The 19,509-nt window shown below is 42.2% G+C and overlaps 1 protein-coding gene across 1 annotated transcript in view; it reads left to right on the top strand.

The window, feature by feature from the left end:
- CBLC (Cbl proto-oncogene C) overlaps window positions 1-19,231 on the top strand; it is a 59,135-nt gene extending 39,904 nt beyond the window's left edge. Inside the window, exons 2-10 of the mRNA XM_077259840.1 lie at window positions 696-842; window positions 2,564-2,720; window positions 4,336-4,457; window positions 9,705-9,842; window positions 10,132-10,219; window positions 16,439-16,570; window positions 16,891-16,977; window positions 17,555-17,596; window positions 17,758-19,231. Coding sequence (XP_077115955.1) covers window positions 696-842; window positions 2,564-2,720; window positions 4,336-4,457; window positions 9,705-9,842; window positions 10,132-10,219; window positions 16,439-16,570; window positions 16,891-16,977; window positions 17,555-17,596; window positions 17,758-18,048 — 1,204 coding nt within the window. The 3' untranslated portion in view covers window positions 18,049-19,231. The remainder of the gene's footprint in view (window positions 1-695; window positions 843-2,563; window positions 2,721-4,335; window positions 4,458-9,704; window positions 9,843-10,131; window positions 10,220-16,438; window positions 16,571-16,890; window positions 16,978-17,554; window positions 17,597-17,757) is intronic.
- Window positions 19,232-19,509: the final 278 nt, after the last annotated feature.

The raw sequence follows: 19,509 nt of genomic DNA, 5'->3' as shown, positions 1-19,509 counted from the left end.
CCATTGTTATCTTTGCACTCTTTGGCAGCAAGTGGACTGTTGGCAATCATTTAAGTGTTACATAAAGACCACATAGCAACTGGTATGCAATGATGGAACTTGACATTGAGCAGATATCACTTTTTTACATTCATATGCTACATTTCCTTTCCTGTAATGTGACACAACGTATCAATCTGAACCAAATATGGAGATATTCATAGGGGTACTACTGTCAGGAGTGAGGACCTCCATCATGTGGTAGAAGGATAGAAGGTCAACAAGCGCAAGAGCTTCTTACCTGGGTATAATGGAGAGATGGTGGCAGTGGTGCTCACCTGGTAGGGTTGTGTGCTAAAAAAGGCTCAAGGTTGTCGCAAACTCACGACTTGGATAATATCAGAAAATGGAGTGAAATGGGTTAAACTGCGATCAAAATGGAGTCAGAAATCAAGGAACACAGTTTTTTTGTCAACGTGTTTCGAAGTGCCACACTTCATCAGGACAAACCAGTGTTTTCTCCTGATGAAGCTTGCCACTGCGAAACATTTTTACAAATTGAATACATTTTTGGATCCCTGACTCTATTCACTTGCAGAGCAGATTTAACCTGTTTCACTCCGTTCTCTGATACTTCTATCATGTGGCCATTTCTTTATTTTGTTGCCCCATTCTACTCTTTAATTCACGATGCAATGCTTTTTTTTTCCTTACAGAAGGAACCTCACAAAGTTGTCACTAATCTTTAGTCACATTCTGTCTGAGCTTCGAGCTTTATTCCCCGGAGGCCGCTTTCAAGGAAATTCTTATCGGATAACAAAACTTGAGGCATCCAAATTCTGGGGACAAACATTTGGGGCAAGGTAACCTTTTTACATGAAACTTTTTAAACTTTTTACCTTATTAGATCAGCCAATTATGCAAAAAGGTAACATATTTGGTATATTTATATTTCAGCACCACTGGACAATAAAGGGATTTACCCACAAGTAACGCATATCACTAGAGATGACCAAATCAATTCAATGTGAATCAAATTAGTGTAAATTTTTTAAAAATTTGCAGGTCTGCATGGGTTTGAACAATTTGCGGATCAATTTGTGCAAATTGCCCAAAAAATGTTTGATACAATCTTCTGCAAAATATCAAGGTTTCAAGGTATCAGCCAGAAAAAGGTCACAAGACCTCCAGCAGGAATGCGTGGGATTTCCTTTGATGCCTTGTAGTTGTCACATCACGTGGTATAGCAAAGCCAATGAGGAGGGAGTATCATAGCCTGTATAAAAGCAGAAGCAGGGAATGCAGCAGCCATTTTAGGGTGATTTTAGGATAGTGAGAGGACGTCAAATCTTACAGCCCAACAACAGAGGTAAGAAGATAAAGCCCTAAAGCATTGGACAAGTATTCCAAACAGTAATGTCTTGTGCAACTGCAGCAGTGAAGATGATGAGTGTAGCTGTCTGTGAATAATGCAGAGAATCAATTGATAAAGAAGGGAGTTAGCAGAGGTTCCAGCAACAGTGCCAGACTCAGTGTCATTGATTTATGATTGCTGGCATCTGTCCTACTGGACTTGATTTACAGTTACACTTTTTTTTCTTAATTTTTAATGCACTAGAAAGCAGAAGCAAGGCAGCACAATATTTTTTGTAAAAAAATAATCTGAAATCAGTGTCAGATGGTGTGCATGCTTGTCACTAGTGACTGTACTGAGTTTTTTTTATCTCTTGTGCAATCCTTTTTTGTGAAGTGGGAAAGGAGAAATAGATGTTTTTTAAAATATACAAATGGCAATTTCCCAAAATCTAAGCATTTAACTATGACTGTCTGCCCCATAAAGTGTGCGTGCCACAGTTTTTTTAGTGAATATGTTTTAGTGGTCAAAGTCATAATACAGCATGTCAAACACTGTATTGTTGGGCCCCCCCATTCGAGTGAATGGGGTTCAGGTCCACTCTGCTGGATGACAACCATGTATGCATCATGTAACCTGCCATCCAGAGGTAGCAGAGCCGAGTGTGAGGTCACATCCGGCTGTCCTTGACTTTTCTGCAGCAATTACACTGCAAAAAAGTCAATCTGTGTATTTGCAGCCTTTTTTTCACCATCCATTCAAGTCAATGGGTGAAAAACTCTGAAAAAACGGTGCAAAAACAAATATGCAAGATGGCAGCATTTAAGTATGTCAGCACATTTTAACCCTAGGGCAATGTTTGCGCATGTGGAAACACTGTATTTTTAGTGCAAGATTTATTTATTTTTTTAAACTTGTGATATGGGAAAAAAAAACATTGCCAACATTTTTCAAAAATACAATTAACACAAAAGCCTGTTTTAAACAATAGCTCACTTTCTGAAGACTTTTTTCCCTTTAAAAACACAATTGTGATTTTACATGTTTTTTCAAGCTCCCTATAGAAGTATATGGGGAAAAACAAACAGTCAAGTATAACATTTCTACAAGTAGGAGCAAGGCCTAAAAGTGGTGAAATTAGTGAGGCACGATCAATCATTGGATTGGTTACACAATATTTTGTTGAAAATGATCTACTTTTGCATACAATAGAATGCATATATTTTCCAGGTGTTTTGTGAGATGGGAGGAATTCAGGGATGGGCTTCATTCTGTACATCCCATCGGAGAGGGACCACTGGAGTCGGCCCTTCGCACTACGATAGATCTTACATGTAGCGATTACATTTCAGTTTTTGAGTTTGACATCTTCTCTCGTCTATTTCAGGTAAGTTACACCTTGAAGAATATAGCTGGAAATAGTCTTCTTTTTAGAGAAACAGATCCACCCTAGTCATTGGGCCAGTAATGCAACCCATCCCAATTACATTGCATGCTGAAATGCAATACCACACATAGCCCATAGATGAGGGTGGCACTGTTTTGGAAATAAATGTGAGCTTTCTACAAAATATTAAAAACCTCTTTAACAATAACACAGGTCAACAAAAAAAAAATTTTTTTCTGGTGTCCAAAATATTTTAATGAATTTGGGGTATTTTTGGGGTGCTGATTCTGAATATGTCATCAGTTTTGCCAGATTGGCTCAAGTTTTTGAGATTTTTGGTATCTTATTTATAGCACTTGTTGGTAAATGCGACGCATCATCTCATGAATTTCTTTGGATTAGTACTTGAACTGAGCAGTTCTCAATATAGTTTTGTGTTAATTAGTGTTCTAAAAGTTTGTTCATAGCTTGATTTTTGCACTAACTTTATGTTGTTGTCTGTTTTCCAGTGAAAAGCATGAACTCATCAAGAAGAAGTTGTCTTAACGATCCAGACTCATTCTGTTACATTTGTGGTGAATACACACTGCCAAAACATAGAAGAAACATAACAGACTTCGTAAAAAAAGTGTATTTTGCCTATTTTGGGGTTATGCTTGGGGACCAAGACAAGTTTTGGGCACCACACATAGTGTGCAAAGCATGTATCGAATTATTACGAAAATGGAGCAAAGGACAAAGAAAAAGCTTCAAATTTGGTGTTCCAATGGTGTGGAGAGAGCCAAAAAATCATCATGATGACTGTTATTTCTGTGCAGTGCAAGTGCAAGGATTCAATAAGCATAAGAAACGAAAATGGGAGTAACATGGAATCTGCAAGAAGACCTGTCCCTCATTGTGAAGATGTGCCTGTACCTGTGTTTACCATAAATAACAGTCATCGTGATGATTTTTTGGCTCTCTCCACACCATTGGAACACCAAATTTGAAGCTTTTTCTTTGTCCTTTGCTCCATTTTCGTAATAATTCGATACATGCTTTGCACATTATGTGTGGTGCCCAAAACTTGTCTTGGTCCCCAAGCATAACCCCAAAATAGGCAAAATACACTTTTTTTACGAAGTCTGTTATGTTTCTTCTATGTTTTGGCAGTGTGTATTCACCACAAATGTAACAGAATGAGTCTGGATCGTTAAGACAACTTCTTCTTGATGAGTTCATGCTTTTCACTGGAAAACAGACAACAACATAAAGTTAGTGCAAAAATCAAGCTATGAACAAACTTTTAGAACACTAATTAACACAAAACTATATTGAGAACTGCTCAGTTCAAGTACTAATCCAAAGAAATTCATGAGATGATGCGTCGCATTTACCAACAAGTGCTATAAATAAGATACCAAAAATCTCAAAAACTTGAGCCAATCTGGCAAAACTGATGACATATTCAGAATCAGCACCCCAAAAATACCCTAAATTCGATGAAATATCTTTGGCACCAAAAATGCTGTTGACCAGTGTAATTGGAATCCATTGGCTTTTGTATCTTTTCTGATCTGTGGTTTTGTTGACTCCGTATACTTCCCAAAAATGCCTTTTTTCATTGTCCCCCTAGCCATGGGAAACTTTACTCCAGAACTGGATGTTGCTGGCTGTCACGCATCCTGGGTACATGGCGTTCCTAACTTACGATGAAGTCAAGGATCTTCTAAAGGGTCACATCCACAAACCCGGCAGGTGAGGCAACACCATTATACTGTATGGAGGACTATGTGGTGCCCATAATACTGTATGGAGCACTATGTGGTGCCCATAATACTGTATGGAGCACTATGTGGTGCTCATAATACTGTATGGAGGACTTTGTGCCGCCAATAATACTGTATGGAGGACTGTGTGGTGCCCATAATACTGTATGGAGGACTATGTGGTGCCCATAGTGCTGTATGGAGAACAATGCGGTGTCCATAATACTGTATGGAGAACAATGTGGTGTCCATAATACTGTATGGAGCACTATGTGGTGCATATAATACTGCATGGAGCACTATGTGGTGACCATAATACTGTATGGAGCACTATGTGGTGCCCATAATACTGTATGGAGCACTATGTGGTGCTCATAATACTGTATGGAGGACTATGTGGTGCCCATTATACTGTATGGAGGACTATGTGGTGCCCATAATACTGTATGGAGCACTATGTGGTGCCCATAATACTGTATGGAGCACTATGTGGTGCTCATAATACTGTATGGAGGACTTTGTGCCGCCAATAATACTGAATGGAGGACTATGTGCTGCTCATAATACTGTATGGAGGACTGTGTGGTGCCCATAATACTGTATGGAGCACTATGTGGTGCATATAATACTGCATGGAGCACTATGTGGTGGCCATAATACTGTATGGAGCACTATGTGGTGCCCATAATACTGTATGGAGCACTATGTGGTGCTCATAATACTGTATGGAGGACTATGTGGTGCCCATAATACTGAATGGAGGACTATGTGGTGCCCATCATACTGTATGGAGCACTATGTGGTGCCAATAATACTGTATGGAAGACTATGTGTTGCTCATAATACTGTATGGAGGGCTATGTGGTGCCCATAATACTGAATGGAGGACTATGTGGTGCCCATAATACTGTATGGAGCACTATGTGGGCCAATAATACTGTATGGAGGACTATGTGGTGCCCATAATACTGTATGGAGGACTATGCAGTGCCCATAATACTGTATGGAGCACTATGTGGTGCCTATAATACTGTATGGAACACTATGTGGTGCCCATAATACCGTATAGAGGACTATGTGGTGCCCATAATACTGTATGGAGGACTATGTGGAGCCCATAATACTGTATGAAGGACTATATGGGGCCCAATATACTGTATGGAAAAATATATGAGTCCCATAATACTGAATGTAGGACTATATTTTCTGGTCTAAAATAAAAAGTCTGCAGTCACTCAGTGTGCTGTGCACTGCAGGGATTTGTCGGTTTCTGAGCTATTATAGGATTTACAATAGATATCACTCAAATAATGTAAGAAGTAAGTGAAATCTTTGGCATTGTACTATACCTATATTTCTTATTTGTGCATAATGTGGCCCACTGAGATTCTATCAACCGGGGTCCACGAAAACCTGGGGCCGTCCTTGCAACCTTTGCATTTTTGGACTGAAACAAAAATTGTAAAATAACGCCTTTAAAGGGTTTTCAAGGATCAGAAAAGGTTTTATTTCCAAGAAATAGTGAGTGTAAGTAGGGGCAGACTGCAGTGAAATGGATATTGAGATCATCATAGGAACAGACTCTGCTATTCAAATCTAAATGTTAGCCCTCCTCTTTTGTTTCGCCATGACTGGCATCATCAGGGGTAAAGTGAAGCCTTTTTACCCCTGATGATGCCAGTCATTGCGAAACATTTTGGGGAGTCTAACATAATAGGGAAGTATGAGTGTTCCTCTGAATATATTACCATACATCTCCAGAACAAAACCTGCTCCATACAAGTTGGGTGTGTTTCTGAAAACTGCAGCAAATCTTCAGCAAACTCTGCATGCAAATTTTGCTGTAGACTAAGATGCAGATGCGCTGCAGGAAAAATTTGTATCAAGTACGCAATGTGTTAATTTCCGGCATTTAGAGGAGATAATTGCAGTAAGACAAGTAGTAAATTAGGTCCCAGACAGACAATTGGGCAATATATTCTGTGTGATTAGTTGATTTTCTAGACCACACACATTATGCCGCCGTGACCACATTACACATCACGTTTCATGAGGATAGAGGAACAAATGTATCTCACCACTCATTAATGTCATTCTGAGTATTTTGCTGATACTCAGAAACAAACAACTACAGCTAAACAAACCACATGATATCTGCCGCCGTGGGTGAGGCTTTTTTGGCTCCCAATGGCCGAGATGTGGTATTGAAACGAAGATATTGACAAATTCTAAGCATTTATTTTTTTCACTTAAAATGCCTATATTTCTGGCTAAAAACATTATTGCGGTAGTGTTTTATTAAAAATGTTGAATCATTTAGTTTCTACAGCCTTTAGTTATCACAGTCCATAGCAGACTGAACAATAAGTTACCAGTAATGATGAGAGAGTGGTGTGCTTGGATAAGGTGTTATCGGAGCATGCTCGGGTGCTAACCAACTGTCTTCGGCATGCTCGAAAAATATTTTCGAGTCCCCGCGCAGAGTGGTCCACAGAAAATATTAGAGACATGTCCGATTTGGTCCAAGGGTGTGATCAAAATTGTCAATGCAAGTCAATTTTTTTTTACATTTTTCTACGTATGATAAAAACATATGACACTCAGACCACACTCTGGTGAATGTGTGAATGAACCCTTATATCAATTATTTGACTCTGATTTATGACCAAATCAACTTTCACTATAAATGTTTAATGTAATCATAAATCAGTTTAAAAGAAAGTTCTGAAGAGAAATAAGTGTTGCATATTCTAAAATCAGAGGAGATCACTGATGGAGTCACTGGTAACTCATTCTGCAGCCTGCTACGTACAGTGATACATAGAGGCTGTAGAAGAGAAACGGATCAACTTTTATAATGAAATGCAATTGAAAAAATGATGTTTAATCAAAAGCGCAGGCAAGTCCTGCAAATTGATTTGTTTATCTGTAATGGACGTGGCAATAAAGCAGCCAGCTTGTCTAATCCTGTACAATCCCTTTAAATCAAGAAGTAAATGGAAAGCTGATGGCTGCCTTGTACTGTCATGTTAATATGAATAACTTGCTGTTAATGCTGAACTAACATAATCGTAGTGCAATAAAAAGATGAAAAATCCCACAATATGATTCCCGACCCCGTGGACTTTACACCCTTATATTTCTCATTTCCTGATTAATAGTTTACCTTCTCTTTGTGTTTAGCAGAATTAGACAATGTGTTAGATTATTTCCTCCATAATTCACAATTCCCCATGTTTGAGGATAGGCATGTGGCGTTCCATAGATTTTACTGATGTTACTGATTTCCCCCGATGATTTTACTGATTTTACTGATTTCCCCCGATGTATGCAGTAGGGGAATATGTATATGTGTATGTAGGGGAATAGCTATGATGTATACACTTAATGAGATGTAGACTAAGGGTAAATCCTCAGGAGATTGGATGTCTGAGAGTGAATCTACTGAGGATTTTACCCTTGGAATTGCAAAAGATGAAAACTGTTAGTGATAATGGCAAAATGTCAGATGAAGTTTTAGATTTTCACAACAGATATCATCCTTAGTAATTCAGATCTGTAGCTCCCCAATAATACTGCCAGCCATAGTGCCCATCTCATAGTGCTAACAACATCTCCCCAATAACAATGTCAGCCATAGTGCCCATCTCATAGTGCTGACCACATCTCCCCAATAACAGTGTCAGCCATAGTGCCCGTCTGATAGTGCTGATTACAGCTCCCCAATAACAGTGTCAGCCATAGTGCCCATCTGATAGTGGTGATTACAGCTCCCCAATAACAGTGTCAGCCATAGTGCCCATCTCATAGTGCTGACCACATCTCCCCAATAACAGTGTCAGCCATAGTGCCCGTCTGATAGTGCTGATTACAGCTCCCCAATAACAGTGTCAGCCATAGTGCCCATCTGATAGTGGTGATTACAGCTCCCCAATAACAGTGTCAGCCATAGTGCCCGTCTGATAGTGCTGATTACAGCTCCCCAATAACAGTGTCAGCCATAGTGCCCGTCTGATAGTGCTGATTACAGCTCCCCAATAACAGTGTCAGCCATAGTGCCCGTCTGATAGTGCTGATTACAGCTCCCCAATAACAGTGTCAGCCATAGTGCCCATCTGATAGTGCTGATTACAGCTCCCCAATAACAGTGTCAGCCATAGTGACTGTCTGATAATGCTGACCACAGCTCCCCAATAACAGTGCCAGCCATAGTGCCCATCTCATAGTGCTAACCACAGCTCCCCAATAACAGTGTCAGCCATAGTGCCCGTCTGATAGTGGTAACCACAGCTCCCCAATAACAGTGCCAGGCATAGTGCCCGTCTGATAGTGGTAACCACAGCTCCCCAATAACAGTGTCAGCCATAGAGCCCATCTCATAGTGCTAACCACAGCTCCCCAATAACAGTGTCAGCCATAGTGCCCGTCTGATAGTGCTAGTCACAGCTCCCCAATAACAGTGTCAGGCATAGTGCCCGTCTGATAGTGCTAGTCACAGCTCCCCAATAACAGTGTCAGGCATAGTGCCCGTCTGATAGTGCTAACCACAGCTCCCCAATAACAGTGTCAGCCATAGAGCCCATCTCATAGTGCTAACCACAGCTCCCCAATAACAGTGTCAGCCATAGTGCCCGTCTGATAGTGCTAGTCACAGCTCCCCAATAACAGTGTCAGGCATAGTGCCCGTCTGATAGTGCTAACCACAGCTCCCCAATAACAGTGTCAGCCATAGAGCCCATCTCATAGTGCTAACCACAGCTCCCCAATAACAGTGGCAGCCATAGTGCCCGTCTGATAGTGCTAACCACAGCTCCCCAATAACAGTGTCAGCCATAGTGCCCGTCTGATAGTGCTAACCACAGCTCCCCAATAACAGTGTCAGCCATAGAGCCCATCTCATAGTGCTAACCACAGCTCCCCAATAACAGTGCCAGGCATAGTGCCCGTCTGATAGTGCTAACCACAGCTCCCCAATAAAAGTGTCAGCCATAGTGCAAGTCTGATAGTGCTAACCACAGCTCCCCAATAACATTGTCAGCCATAGTGCCCGTCTGATAGATAGTGCTGACCACAGCTCCCCAATAACAGTGTCAGCCATAGTGCCCGTCTGATAGTGCTAGTCAGAACTCCCCATAAACAATGCCCCTATAACTGTACCAATGAAATTATCAGTAAGCCTAAGACTCTTTGTTTATATCCACGTTAATATGCCGAATTATGTCTTCTCTTTCCACAGCTATATCTTCCGGTTGAGCTGCACACATCTCGGACAGTGGGCAATCGGCTACGTGACATCCGGGGGCAACATCCTACAGACCATCCCACATAACAAGTCACTACACGAAGCTCTGAAGGAAGGAGAGAGAGAAGGCCTGTGAGTGGGGTGAGGGGACATGGGCTGTGGATGAACTGTAGCCTTGTAGGATAGCTGGGTTGTAAAGGATGTGAAAACCATGGCTGCTTTATTCCCAAAACAGTGCCACACCTGTCCATAGGCTGAACATGGTACTGCAGCTCACCTTTATTTTAGCGAATGGGGTTGACCTGCAATACATTACACAACCTGCAGCAAGTGAAGGGCTTTGGGGCTTCTCCGTCACCAGTGCTTCCTTTGTGACACCTGTACCTACACCCCTGACTGTACATTTGTGCTGTGACCGCAGGTATCTCTATCCGAATGGTTTGAGCACTAACCCGGATTTATCAGCACTCACCGACCCTGCTCCAAACACAGTGATTCAGGTGTCACAGGTAAGTAATGCACAATGACATGTATGAAGAAGGAATAGCAGTCTTTGAACACCAGGGGGCAGTATCAACAATGGTTTATCCATGAGCGCCCTCTAGTGGTAAAAACGTATTAATTTTCTGAAAAGTATAGAAAGTGCAGTATAGACTTTGTGTCGGGAATTTCTAAAAATGTGAATACATACACAGATACATCATACAAATCTCTCTTTTATGGGACCATATTCATTTTCATGGAAGAAATTGCAGTATTGCTTGATAGAATATTATAGCCCGTATCATAATGTGGCACCACGAACATCTACTGCAAATGCCACCTACTGCGAATGCCACCTACTGCATATGCCACCTACTGCAAATGCCACCTACTGCAAATGCCACCTACTGCAAATGACACCTACTGCAAATGACACCTACTGCAAATGTCACCTACTGCAAATGCCACCTACTGCAAATGACACCTAGTGCAAATGACACCTAGTGCAAATGACACCTACTGCAATTGACACCTACTGCATATGATACCTACTGCAAATGCCACCTACTGCATATGACACCTACTGCAAATGCCACTTACTGCAAATGCCACCTACTGCATATGACACCTACTGCAAATGCCACCTACTGCAAATGACACCTACTGCAAATAACACCTAGTGCAAATGACACCTGTCATGGTTCTCAATGGCAAGAGACCGTAGTAAAGCATACAAAAGGACTAGCTCTTGGAAGATGGGAACTCGAGCTGACTGTGAGCTAAACCTACCGCACAACTAACAGTTGCCGGGTAGCGTGCCTACGTTTTATCCCTAGACGCCCAGCGCCAGCCGGAGGACTGACTGACCCTAGCAGAGGAAAATACAGACCTGGCTTACCTCTAGAGAAATTTTCCCCAAAAGGCAGACAGTAGCCCCCACATATATTGACGGTGATTTTAGAGGAAAATGACACACGAAGTATGAAGATAGGTTTAGCAAATTGAGGTCCGCTTACTAGATAGTAGGAAGACAGAAAAGGGAACTTCACAGTCAGCTGAAAACCCTTTCAAAACACCATCCCGAAATTACTTTAAAACTCTAATATCAACTCATGACACCAGAGTGGCAATTTCAGCTCACAAGAGCTTCCAGCCTCAGAAATATTCAAAAACAGAGAACTGGAACAAAAATGCAAAACAATCTTAGGACTACAAGTCCAACTTAGCTGATAGTAGTCTAGGAGCAGGAACATGCAACAGAAAGGCTTCTGGTAACATTGTTGGCCGGCATAGAAATGACTGAGGAGCAAGGCTAAATAGAAACTCCCACATCCATTGGAAACAGGTGAACAGAGGAGATGAAGCACACAAGTTCAGTACCACCAGTTACCACCGGGGGAGCCCAGAAACCAAATTCACAACAGTACCCCCCCCTCAAGGAGGGGGCACCGAACCCTCACCAGAACCACCAGGGCGATCAGGATGAGCCCTATGAAAGGCACGGACCAAATCGGAGGCATGAACATCAGAGGCTGTCACCCAAGAATTATCCTCCTGACCGTAGCCCTTCCACTTGACCAAATACTGAAGTCTCCATCTGGAAACACGGGAGTCCAAGATCTTCTCGACAACGTACTCCAACTCACCCTCAACCAACACCGGAGCAGGAGGCTCAACGGAAGGCACAACCGGTACCTCATACCTGCGCAACAATGACCGATGGAAGACATTATGAATAGAAAAAGATGCAGGGAGGTCCAAACGAAAGGACACAGGGTTAAGAATCTCCAATATCTTGTACGGGCCGATGAACCGAGGCTTAAACTTAGGAGAAGAAACCTTCATAGGGACAAAACGAGAAGACAACCACACCAAGTCCCCAACACAAAGACGAGGACCAGCACGACGACGGCGGTTGGCAAACTGCTGAGTCTTCTCCTGGGACAACTTCAAATTGTCCACCACATGCCCCCAAATCTGATGCAACCTCTCCACCACAGCATCCACTCCAGGACAATCCGAAGACTCCACCTGACCGGAAGAGAAACGAGGATGAAACCCCGAATTACAGAAGAAAGGAGAAACCAAGGTGGCAGAACTAGCCCGGTTATTGAGGGCAAACTCCGCCAAGGGCAAAAAGGCAACCCAATCATCCTGATCCGCAGACACAAAACACCTCAAATAAGTCTCCAAGGTCTGATTAGTTCGCTCGGTCTGGCCATTAGTCTGAGGATGGAAAGCAGACGAAAAAGACAAATCAATGCCCATCCTAGCACAGAACGCTCGCCAAAATCTAGACACGAATTGGGTTCCCCTGTCAGAAACGATATTCTCCGGAATACCATGCAAGCGAACCACATTTTGAAAAAACAGAGGAACCAGCTCGGATGAGGAAGGCAATTTAGGCAAGGGGACCAAATGGACCATCTTAGAGAAACGGTCACACACCACCCAGATGACAGACATCTTCTGAGAAACAGGGAGATCAGAAATAAAATCCATGGAGATGTGAGTCCAAGGCCTCTTCGGAATAGGCAAAGATAACAACAATCCACTAGCCCGAGAACAACAAGGCTTGGCCCGAGCACAAACATCACAAGACTGCACAAAACCTCGCACATCTCGCGACAGGGAAGGCCACCAGAAGGACCTAGCCACCAAATCCCTGGTACCAAAGATTCCAGGATGACCAGCTAACGCAGAAGAATGGACCTCCGAGATGACTCTACTGGTCCAATCATCCGGAACAAACAGTCTACCAGGCGGGCAACGATCAGGTCTATCCGCCTGAAACTCCTGCAAGACCCGTCGCAAGTCTGGGGAAACAGCAGATAATATCACTCCATCCTTAAGGATACCTGTAGGTTCAGAATTACCAGGGGAATCAGGCTCAAAACTCCTGGAAAGGGCATCCGCCCTCACATTCTTAGAACCTGGTAGGTAAGAAACCACAAAATTAAACCGAGAGAAAAATAACGACCAGCGCGCCTGTCTAGGATTCAGGCGCCTGGCAGACTCAAGATAAATCAAATTCTTGTGGTCGGTCAATACCACCACCTGATGTCTAGCCCCCTCAAGCCAATGACGCCACTCCTCAAAAGCCCACTTCATAGCCAAGAGCTCCCGATTACCAATATCATAATTTCGCTCAGCGGGCGAAAATTTACGAGAAAAGAACGCGCAAGGTCTCATCACGGAGCAGTCGGAACTTTTCTGCGACAAAACCGCCCCAGCTCCGATTTCTGAAGCGTCGACCTCAACCTGAAAAGGAAGAGTAACATCAGGCTGACGCAATACAGGGGCGGAAGAAAAGCGGCGCTTAAGCTCCCGAAAGGCCTCCACAGCAGCAGGGGACCAATCAGCAACATCAGCACCCTTCTTAGTCAAATCAGTCAACGGCTTAGCAACATCAGAAAAACCAGTTATAAATCGACGATAAAAATTAGCAAAGCCCAAAAACTTCTGAAGGCTCTTAAGAGAAGAGGGTTGCGTCCAATCACAAATAGCCTGAACCTTGACAGGGTCCATCTCAATGGAAGAGGGGGAAAAAATGTACCCCAAAAACGAAATCTTTTGAACCCCAAAAACACACTTAGAACCCTTTACACACAAGGAATTAGAGCGCAAAACCTGAAAAACCCTCCTGACCTGTTGGACATGAGAGTCCCAGTCATCCGAAAAAATCAAAATATCATCCAGATACACAATCATAAATTTATCCAAATATTCACGGAAAATGTCATGCATAAAAGACTGAAAGACTGAAGGGGCATTTGAAAGACCAAAAGGCATTACTAAATACTCAAAATGGCCCTCAGGCGTATTAAATGCGGTTTTCCACTCATCCCCCTGCTTAATTCGCACTAAATTATACGCCCCACGAAGATCAATCTTAGAGAACCACTTGGCCCCCTTTATTCGAGCAAACAAATCAGTAAGCAGTGGCAAAGGATACTGATATTTAACCGTGATTCTATTCAAAAGCCGATAATCAATACACGGCCTCAAAGAGCCATCTTTTTTAGATACAAAGAAAAAAACGGCTCCTAAGGGAGATGACGAAGGACGAATATGTCCCTTTTCCAAGGACTCCTTAATATATTCCCGCATAGCAGCATGTTCAGGCACAGATAGATTAAATAAATGACCCTTTGGAAACTTACTGCCCGGAATCAGATCTATAGTACAATCGCAATCTCTGTGCGGAGGTAGTGAACCAAGTTTAGGCTCCTCAAAAACGTCACGATAATCAGATAAAAATTCCGGAATCTCAGAGGGAATAGATGACGAAATGGAAACCAAAGGTACGTCCCCATGAGTCCCCTGACATCCCCAGCTTAACACAGACATTGCTTTCCAGTCGAGGACTGGGTTATGAGATTGCAGCCATGGCAATCCAAGCACCAACACATCATGTAGATTATACAACACAAGGAAGCGAATAATCTCCTGGTGATCCGGATTAATACGCATAGTTACTTGTGTCCAGTATTGTGGTTTATTACTAGCCAATGGCGTGGAGTCAATACCCTTCAGAGGTATAGGAACTTCCAGAGGCTCTAAATTAAACCCACAGCGTTTGGCAAAGGACCAATCCATAAGACTCAAAGCGGCGCCAGAGTCGACATAGGCGTCCGCGGTAATAGACGATAAAGAGCAAATCAGGGTCACAGATAGAATAAACTTAGACTGTAAAGTGCCAATTGAAACAGACTTATCAACCTTCTTAGTACGTTTAGAGCATGCTGATATAACATGAGTTGAATCACCACAATAGAAGCATATCCCATTTTTTCGCCTAAAATTCTGTCGTTCGCTTCTGGACAGAATTCTATCACATTGCATAATCTCTGGCGCCTTCTCAGTAGACACCGCCAAATGGTGCACAGGTTTGCGCTCCCGCAAACGCCGATCAATCTGAATAGCCACTGTCATGGTTCTCAATGGCAAGAGACCGTAGTAAAGCATACAAAAGGACTAGCTCTTGGAAGATGGGAACTCGAGCTGACTGTGAGCTAAACCTACCGCACAACTAACAGTGGCCGGGTACCGTGCCTACGTTTTATCCCTAGACGCCCAGCGCCAGCCGGAGGACTGACTGACCCTAGCAGAGGAAAATACAGACCTGGCTTACCTCTAGAGAAATTTTCCCCAAAAGGCAGACAGTAGCCCCCACATATATTGACGGTGATTTTAGAGGAAAATGACACACGAAGTATGAAGATAGGTTTAGCAAATTGAGGTCCGCTTACTAGATAGTAGGAAGACAGAAAAGGGAACTTCACAGTCAGCTGAAAACCCTTTCAAAACACCATCCCGAAATTACTTTAAAACTCTAATATCAACTCATGACACCAGAGTGGCAATTTCAGCTCACAAGAGCTTCCAGCCTCAGAAATATTCAAAAACAGAGAACTGGAACAAAAATGCAAAACAATCTTAGGACTACAAGTCCAACTTAGCTGATAGTAGTCTAGGAGCAGGAACATGCAACAGAAAGGCTTCTGGTAACATTGTTGGCCGGCATAGAAATGACTGAGGAGCAAGGCTAAATAGAAACTCCCACATCCATTGGAAACAGGTGAACAGAGGAGATGAAGCACACAAGTTCAGTACCACCAGTAACCACCGGGGGAGCCCAGAAACCAAATTCACAACAGACACCTAGTGCAAATGACACCTACTGCAATTGACACCTACTGCATATGACACCTACTGCAAATGCCACCTACTGCAAATGACACCTACTGCAAATGACACCTAGTGCAAATGACACCTAGTGCAAATGACACCTACTGCAATTGACCCCTACTGCTTATGATACCTACTGCATATGACACCTACTGCAAATGCCACTTATTGTAAATGAAACATGCCACCTGCCACAAATTCCACCTACCACAAATGCCACCTGCCACAGTGACTTCTCACAGCCCAATACAATTACTTGATGATGAAGTAAAAATAGACGGATCATATGGAGCGCAAGCGGCACAGTTCAGCTGGTATTAAAAAGTCTTCATTTAATATTCCCACAACGCGTTTCAATGGAATAGTTCCATCTTCTTCAGGTGGCAGTTATGTGAAGCCGCCTATTCTGACTCTGTTCACAATACAATTACTTGTCATGTCATCTTGATCACTGTTGGCAGCCTAGATACCAGACTCATTTACTGTATATTTCTGTTCTATATTTTATCTATTCGTCTGATATATTGTTCTTTATTATTTTTCTTTCCATGTAGGAACAATGGGAATTGTATTCAGATATGGATTCCACATTTCAATTGTGTAAGATCTGCACGGACAGTGAGAAGAATACTCGGATACAGCCCTGTGGACACTTACTGTGCGACGCGTGCCTGACTTCATGGCAGGTAAGACACCAGGGTGCACTTATTTATACATGCTTGTCCAGGTAGCCTTCAGGATATATATTTATTGCATATATGTTGTATAAGATAGTTGGCACCTGCAGTGTATGGAGCGAGCTCAGCTCTTATGGCCTCTCCATTGGCCAACTTTTTTGAAAATCCGAGAGGTCTACCATTTTTCTGAGAAGCGCATGGATGTTTTGGGAGAATAGGAAAGTGTCAGTTAGATACAAATAATGAATAATTATAGTGATGTTGCAGCGGGACGGTGACATCTTAATAACTTGTCTTTTACTGAATGGTCTTGACTTTCTTTCCTGTAGAAATCAGAAAACACGTGTCCATTCTGCCGCACAACAATTACAGGCAGAGAGGAGGTTCACATTGCTGCAGTTTCAGATGTAGGACAGGTGGGTATTATCAGGCACTTTTATATGGGATTATAGGGGACACAACTTTATTTATCATTACTCAATAGGTCACCATAAACTGGGTGATGGCAGGTCATACTGGATCAACATGGTCCATTAAAACAAACATGGCAGTACTTTCATCTTCAGGGGCTGGGCACAGTACTTACTGACACTACCACCACTGAGTATGGGTTAATACGTAGAGATGGACACACATCTTCAATAGTTCTTAGCACAAAGCTAATCCTCGTGATACCCTCATATGCATGCTAGACACCTCCAGTGGTAGCCTCCCTTCCCTTAGAACAAAAGGGTTGACTATGTGGAAATTTATCTGACATCATCTACCATGAAAAAGTCAGCACAACCTCATACACATACGATAATCCTCCAAACTTGGTGGGTTCAGCCAACTTTTATGATTAAGGGCACTTGAAGTTCTAGACCTCTTGTCTTCAGTGAACATGAACATGGTCAATTTTGGGTTTTCCTAGATAAGAAAATACATAAATGTTGCCTGTCTTTCTTATAAAGCTCATCTCCGCTTCTTTCCTTGTATTTTATTGTGTTGTAGACAACAAATCCGACGAGCACCTCAGCCCAGCCAAACCATGATGTGAGTAATGAACCCTGTGGCTCCAGTCGGTTGTATGGCTATCTCTGTCTGTCTTGTCGTCTCTGCAGTGCTTTCTCGTGTTGTCTGACCTCCTAGAAGACTCTCCATGTTTGTCTGTTCCAAGGTGACTTTATAACCATGACGTTATCTTGTGCCAGCAGAACGCTGCCTCAAATGTATGGGGTGCATGCGCTGACAACGTTGTCGATGAAGAGGAGGTAGACTGGATTAGAAACCGACCATTACCACCACCTCCGGATATCCCAAGTACCTCAACTCACCACCTGTCCACACGGGTCTTACCTAGTACACCATCTCTTCCTTCTACATCTAGACGGTCATTCTTTCCTGGTAATAATAGACCTGCACTGCCCACTCGAAGACCAAAATTGCAGGCTCAAGATATCATTAGTAGACACCCAAATCCAAGCTGGCCAACAAGACGTTTATAGGGAAGAAAGAAGGAAAGAATGGATGGACCAACCAAGGAATGGATGGTCCAACCAAAGAATGGATGCACCAATCAAAGAATGAATGGACCAACCAAAGACTGAATGCACCAAGCATAGAATGAATGGACCAACCACAGAATGAATGGACCAACCACAGAATGAATGGACCAACCAAAGAATGAATGGACCAACCAAAGAATGAATGGACCAACCAATGAATAAATGGACCATCCATAGAAGGGATGGAGCAATCAAAGAATGAATGTACCAACCAAAAATGGAGGGATACACCAAAAAATGTATAGACCAACCACATGTTGGTAATGTATGTGTGAGATTTATATTTGACTCTTTAATCTAGAACTTCCATCAGAGATTTTGAAGACTTCTGTTGCTCTCTGTCCATGTAATGAAGGATATCTTAATATGTTTTTATAAGGATTTGGTTGAACTTAATAAAAGTTCATCAATGCCCACATCAGATATACATTATAGTTCTCCATAAAACAAAAATGTATAACACTCATGAAGAAGCAAAAATGAATCCTTCGGTTCAGTCTAGATGTTCAGAGGGGTCAAAGAAGATAATGAGTTTTGGAAGACTGTGGAGAACTCAAAGGAACAAGTTAAACTGTGCATTATAAGTGGGCACCTTAACAGGAGGCCCTACAGGAAAAAAATCGAGATGCCCCCATTTTCTGGTGGTGATTTACATTGCTTGTTTACGAGGCTTTAGAGAAAATATACAAATATTGCAAGCTAGTATTTCACAGATGAGGGATGGATCAGATTAGACAACCCAATATCATATTGTAGATCACCCTACGAGTATGTACTTGACTTGGATCTATCGGTGGAACTTTTAAGGAGAAAACTGCTGAAATGAAGCATCACTCATTGAAATGCGTGGGTGACATTTGAGGATGCGGATTGTTCTCCAAAGCAGCTTTCTGCCTTAAGGTCATCATTACCACTTGGCCATTGACTAATGCCTTAAAATATCATCTAGGGGCGATTTTAAAGGAAATGTATGCACTCCTTAGGAACATTTTACATTGCTATAATCTACAGTAGCCAGCAGAGGGCGAGAAGGCATAAGAAATAAGAAAAGTCTTGGCAATAATGTAAATGAGGTTGGTCTGATCACAATTCATGAATATTCAATAAAACTGGAATATTATGCATTTTCATGAATTTTTTATGCTCCTAAAGCTTCAGCAGAATTTATGATCTAATATCGTCCAAAAACAGAGGTTGATAAATGGTTAATTAAAAGCTTCCAAAAAACATACATTACAATATGTAAGAAGCAGCGCCTGTGTATGAGGACGTGTGCGACTCTTTATAGCCTTTGCGTTCATTCTTTTCCTGTCTGTGTAGGTTCTTTAATTAATGACCCATTGTTTAAATCTACTTTTTATGCTAAATTCATAGTTTTTTTAAAAATAAGTATTTTTTTAT

Source organism: Ranitomeya variabilis, chromosome 4, assembly GCF_051348905.1.
Source record: "Ranitomeya variabilis isolate aRanVar5 chromosome 4, aRanVar5.hap1, whole genome shotgun sequence".
Taxonomy (NCBI): domain Eukaryota; kingdom Metazoa; phylum Chordata; class Amphibia; order Anura; family Dendrobatidae; genus Ranitomeya; species Ranitomeya variabilis.
The sequence above is the reverse complement of the archived record's forward strand: the minus strand, read 5'-3'. Positions and strand labels throughout refer to the sequence as shown.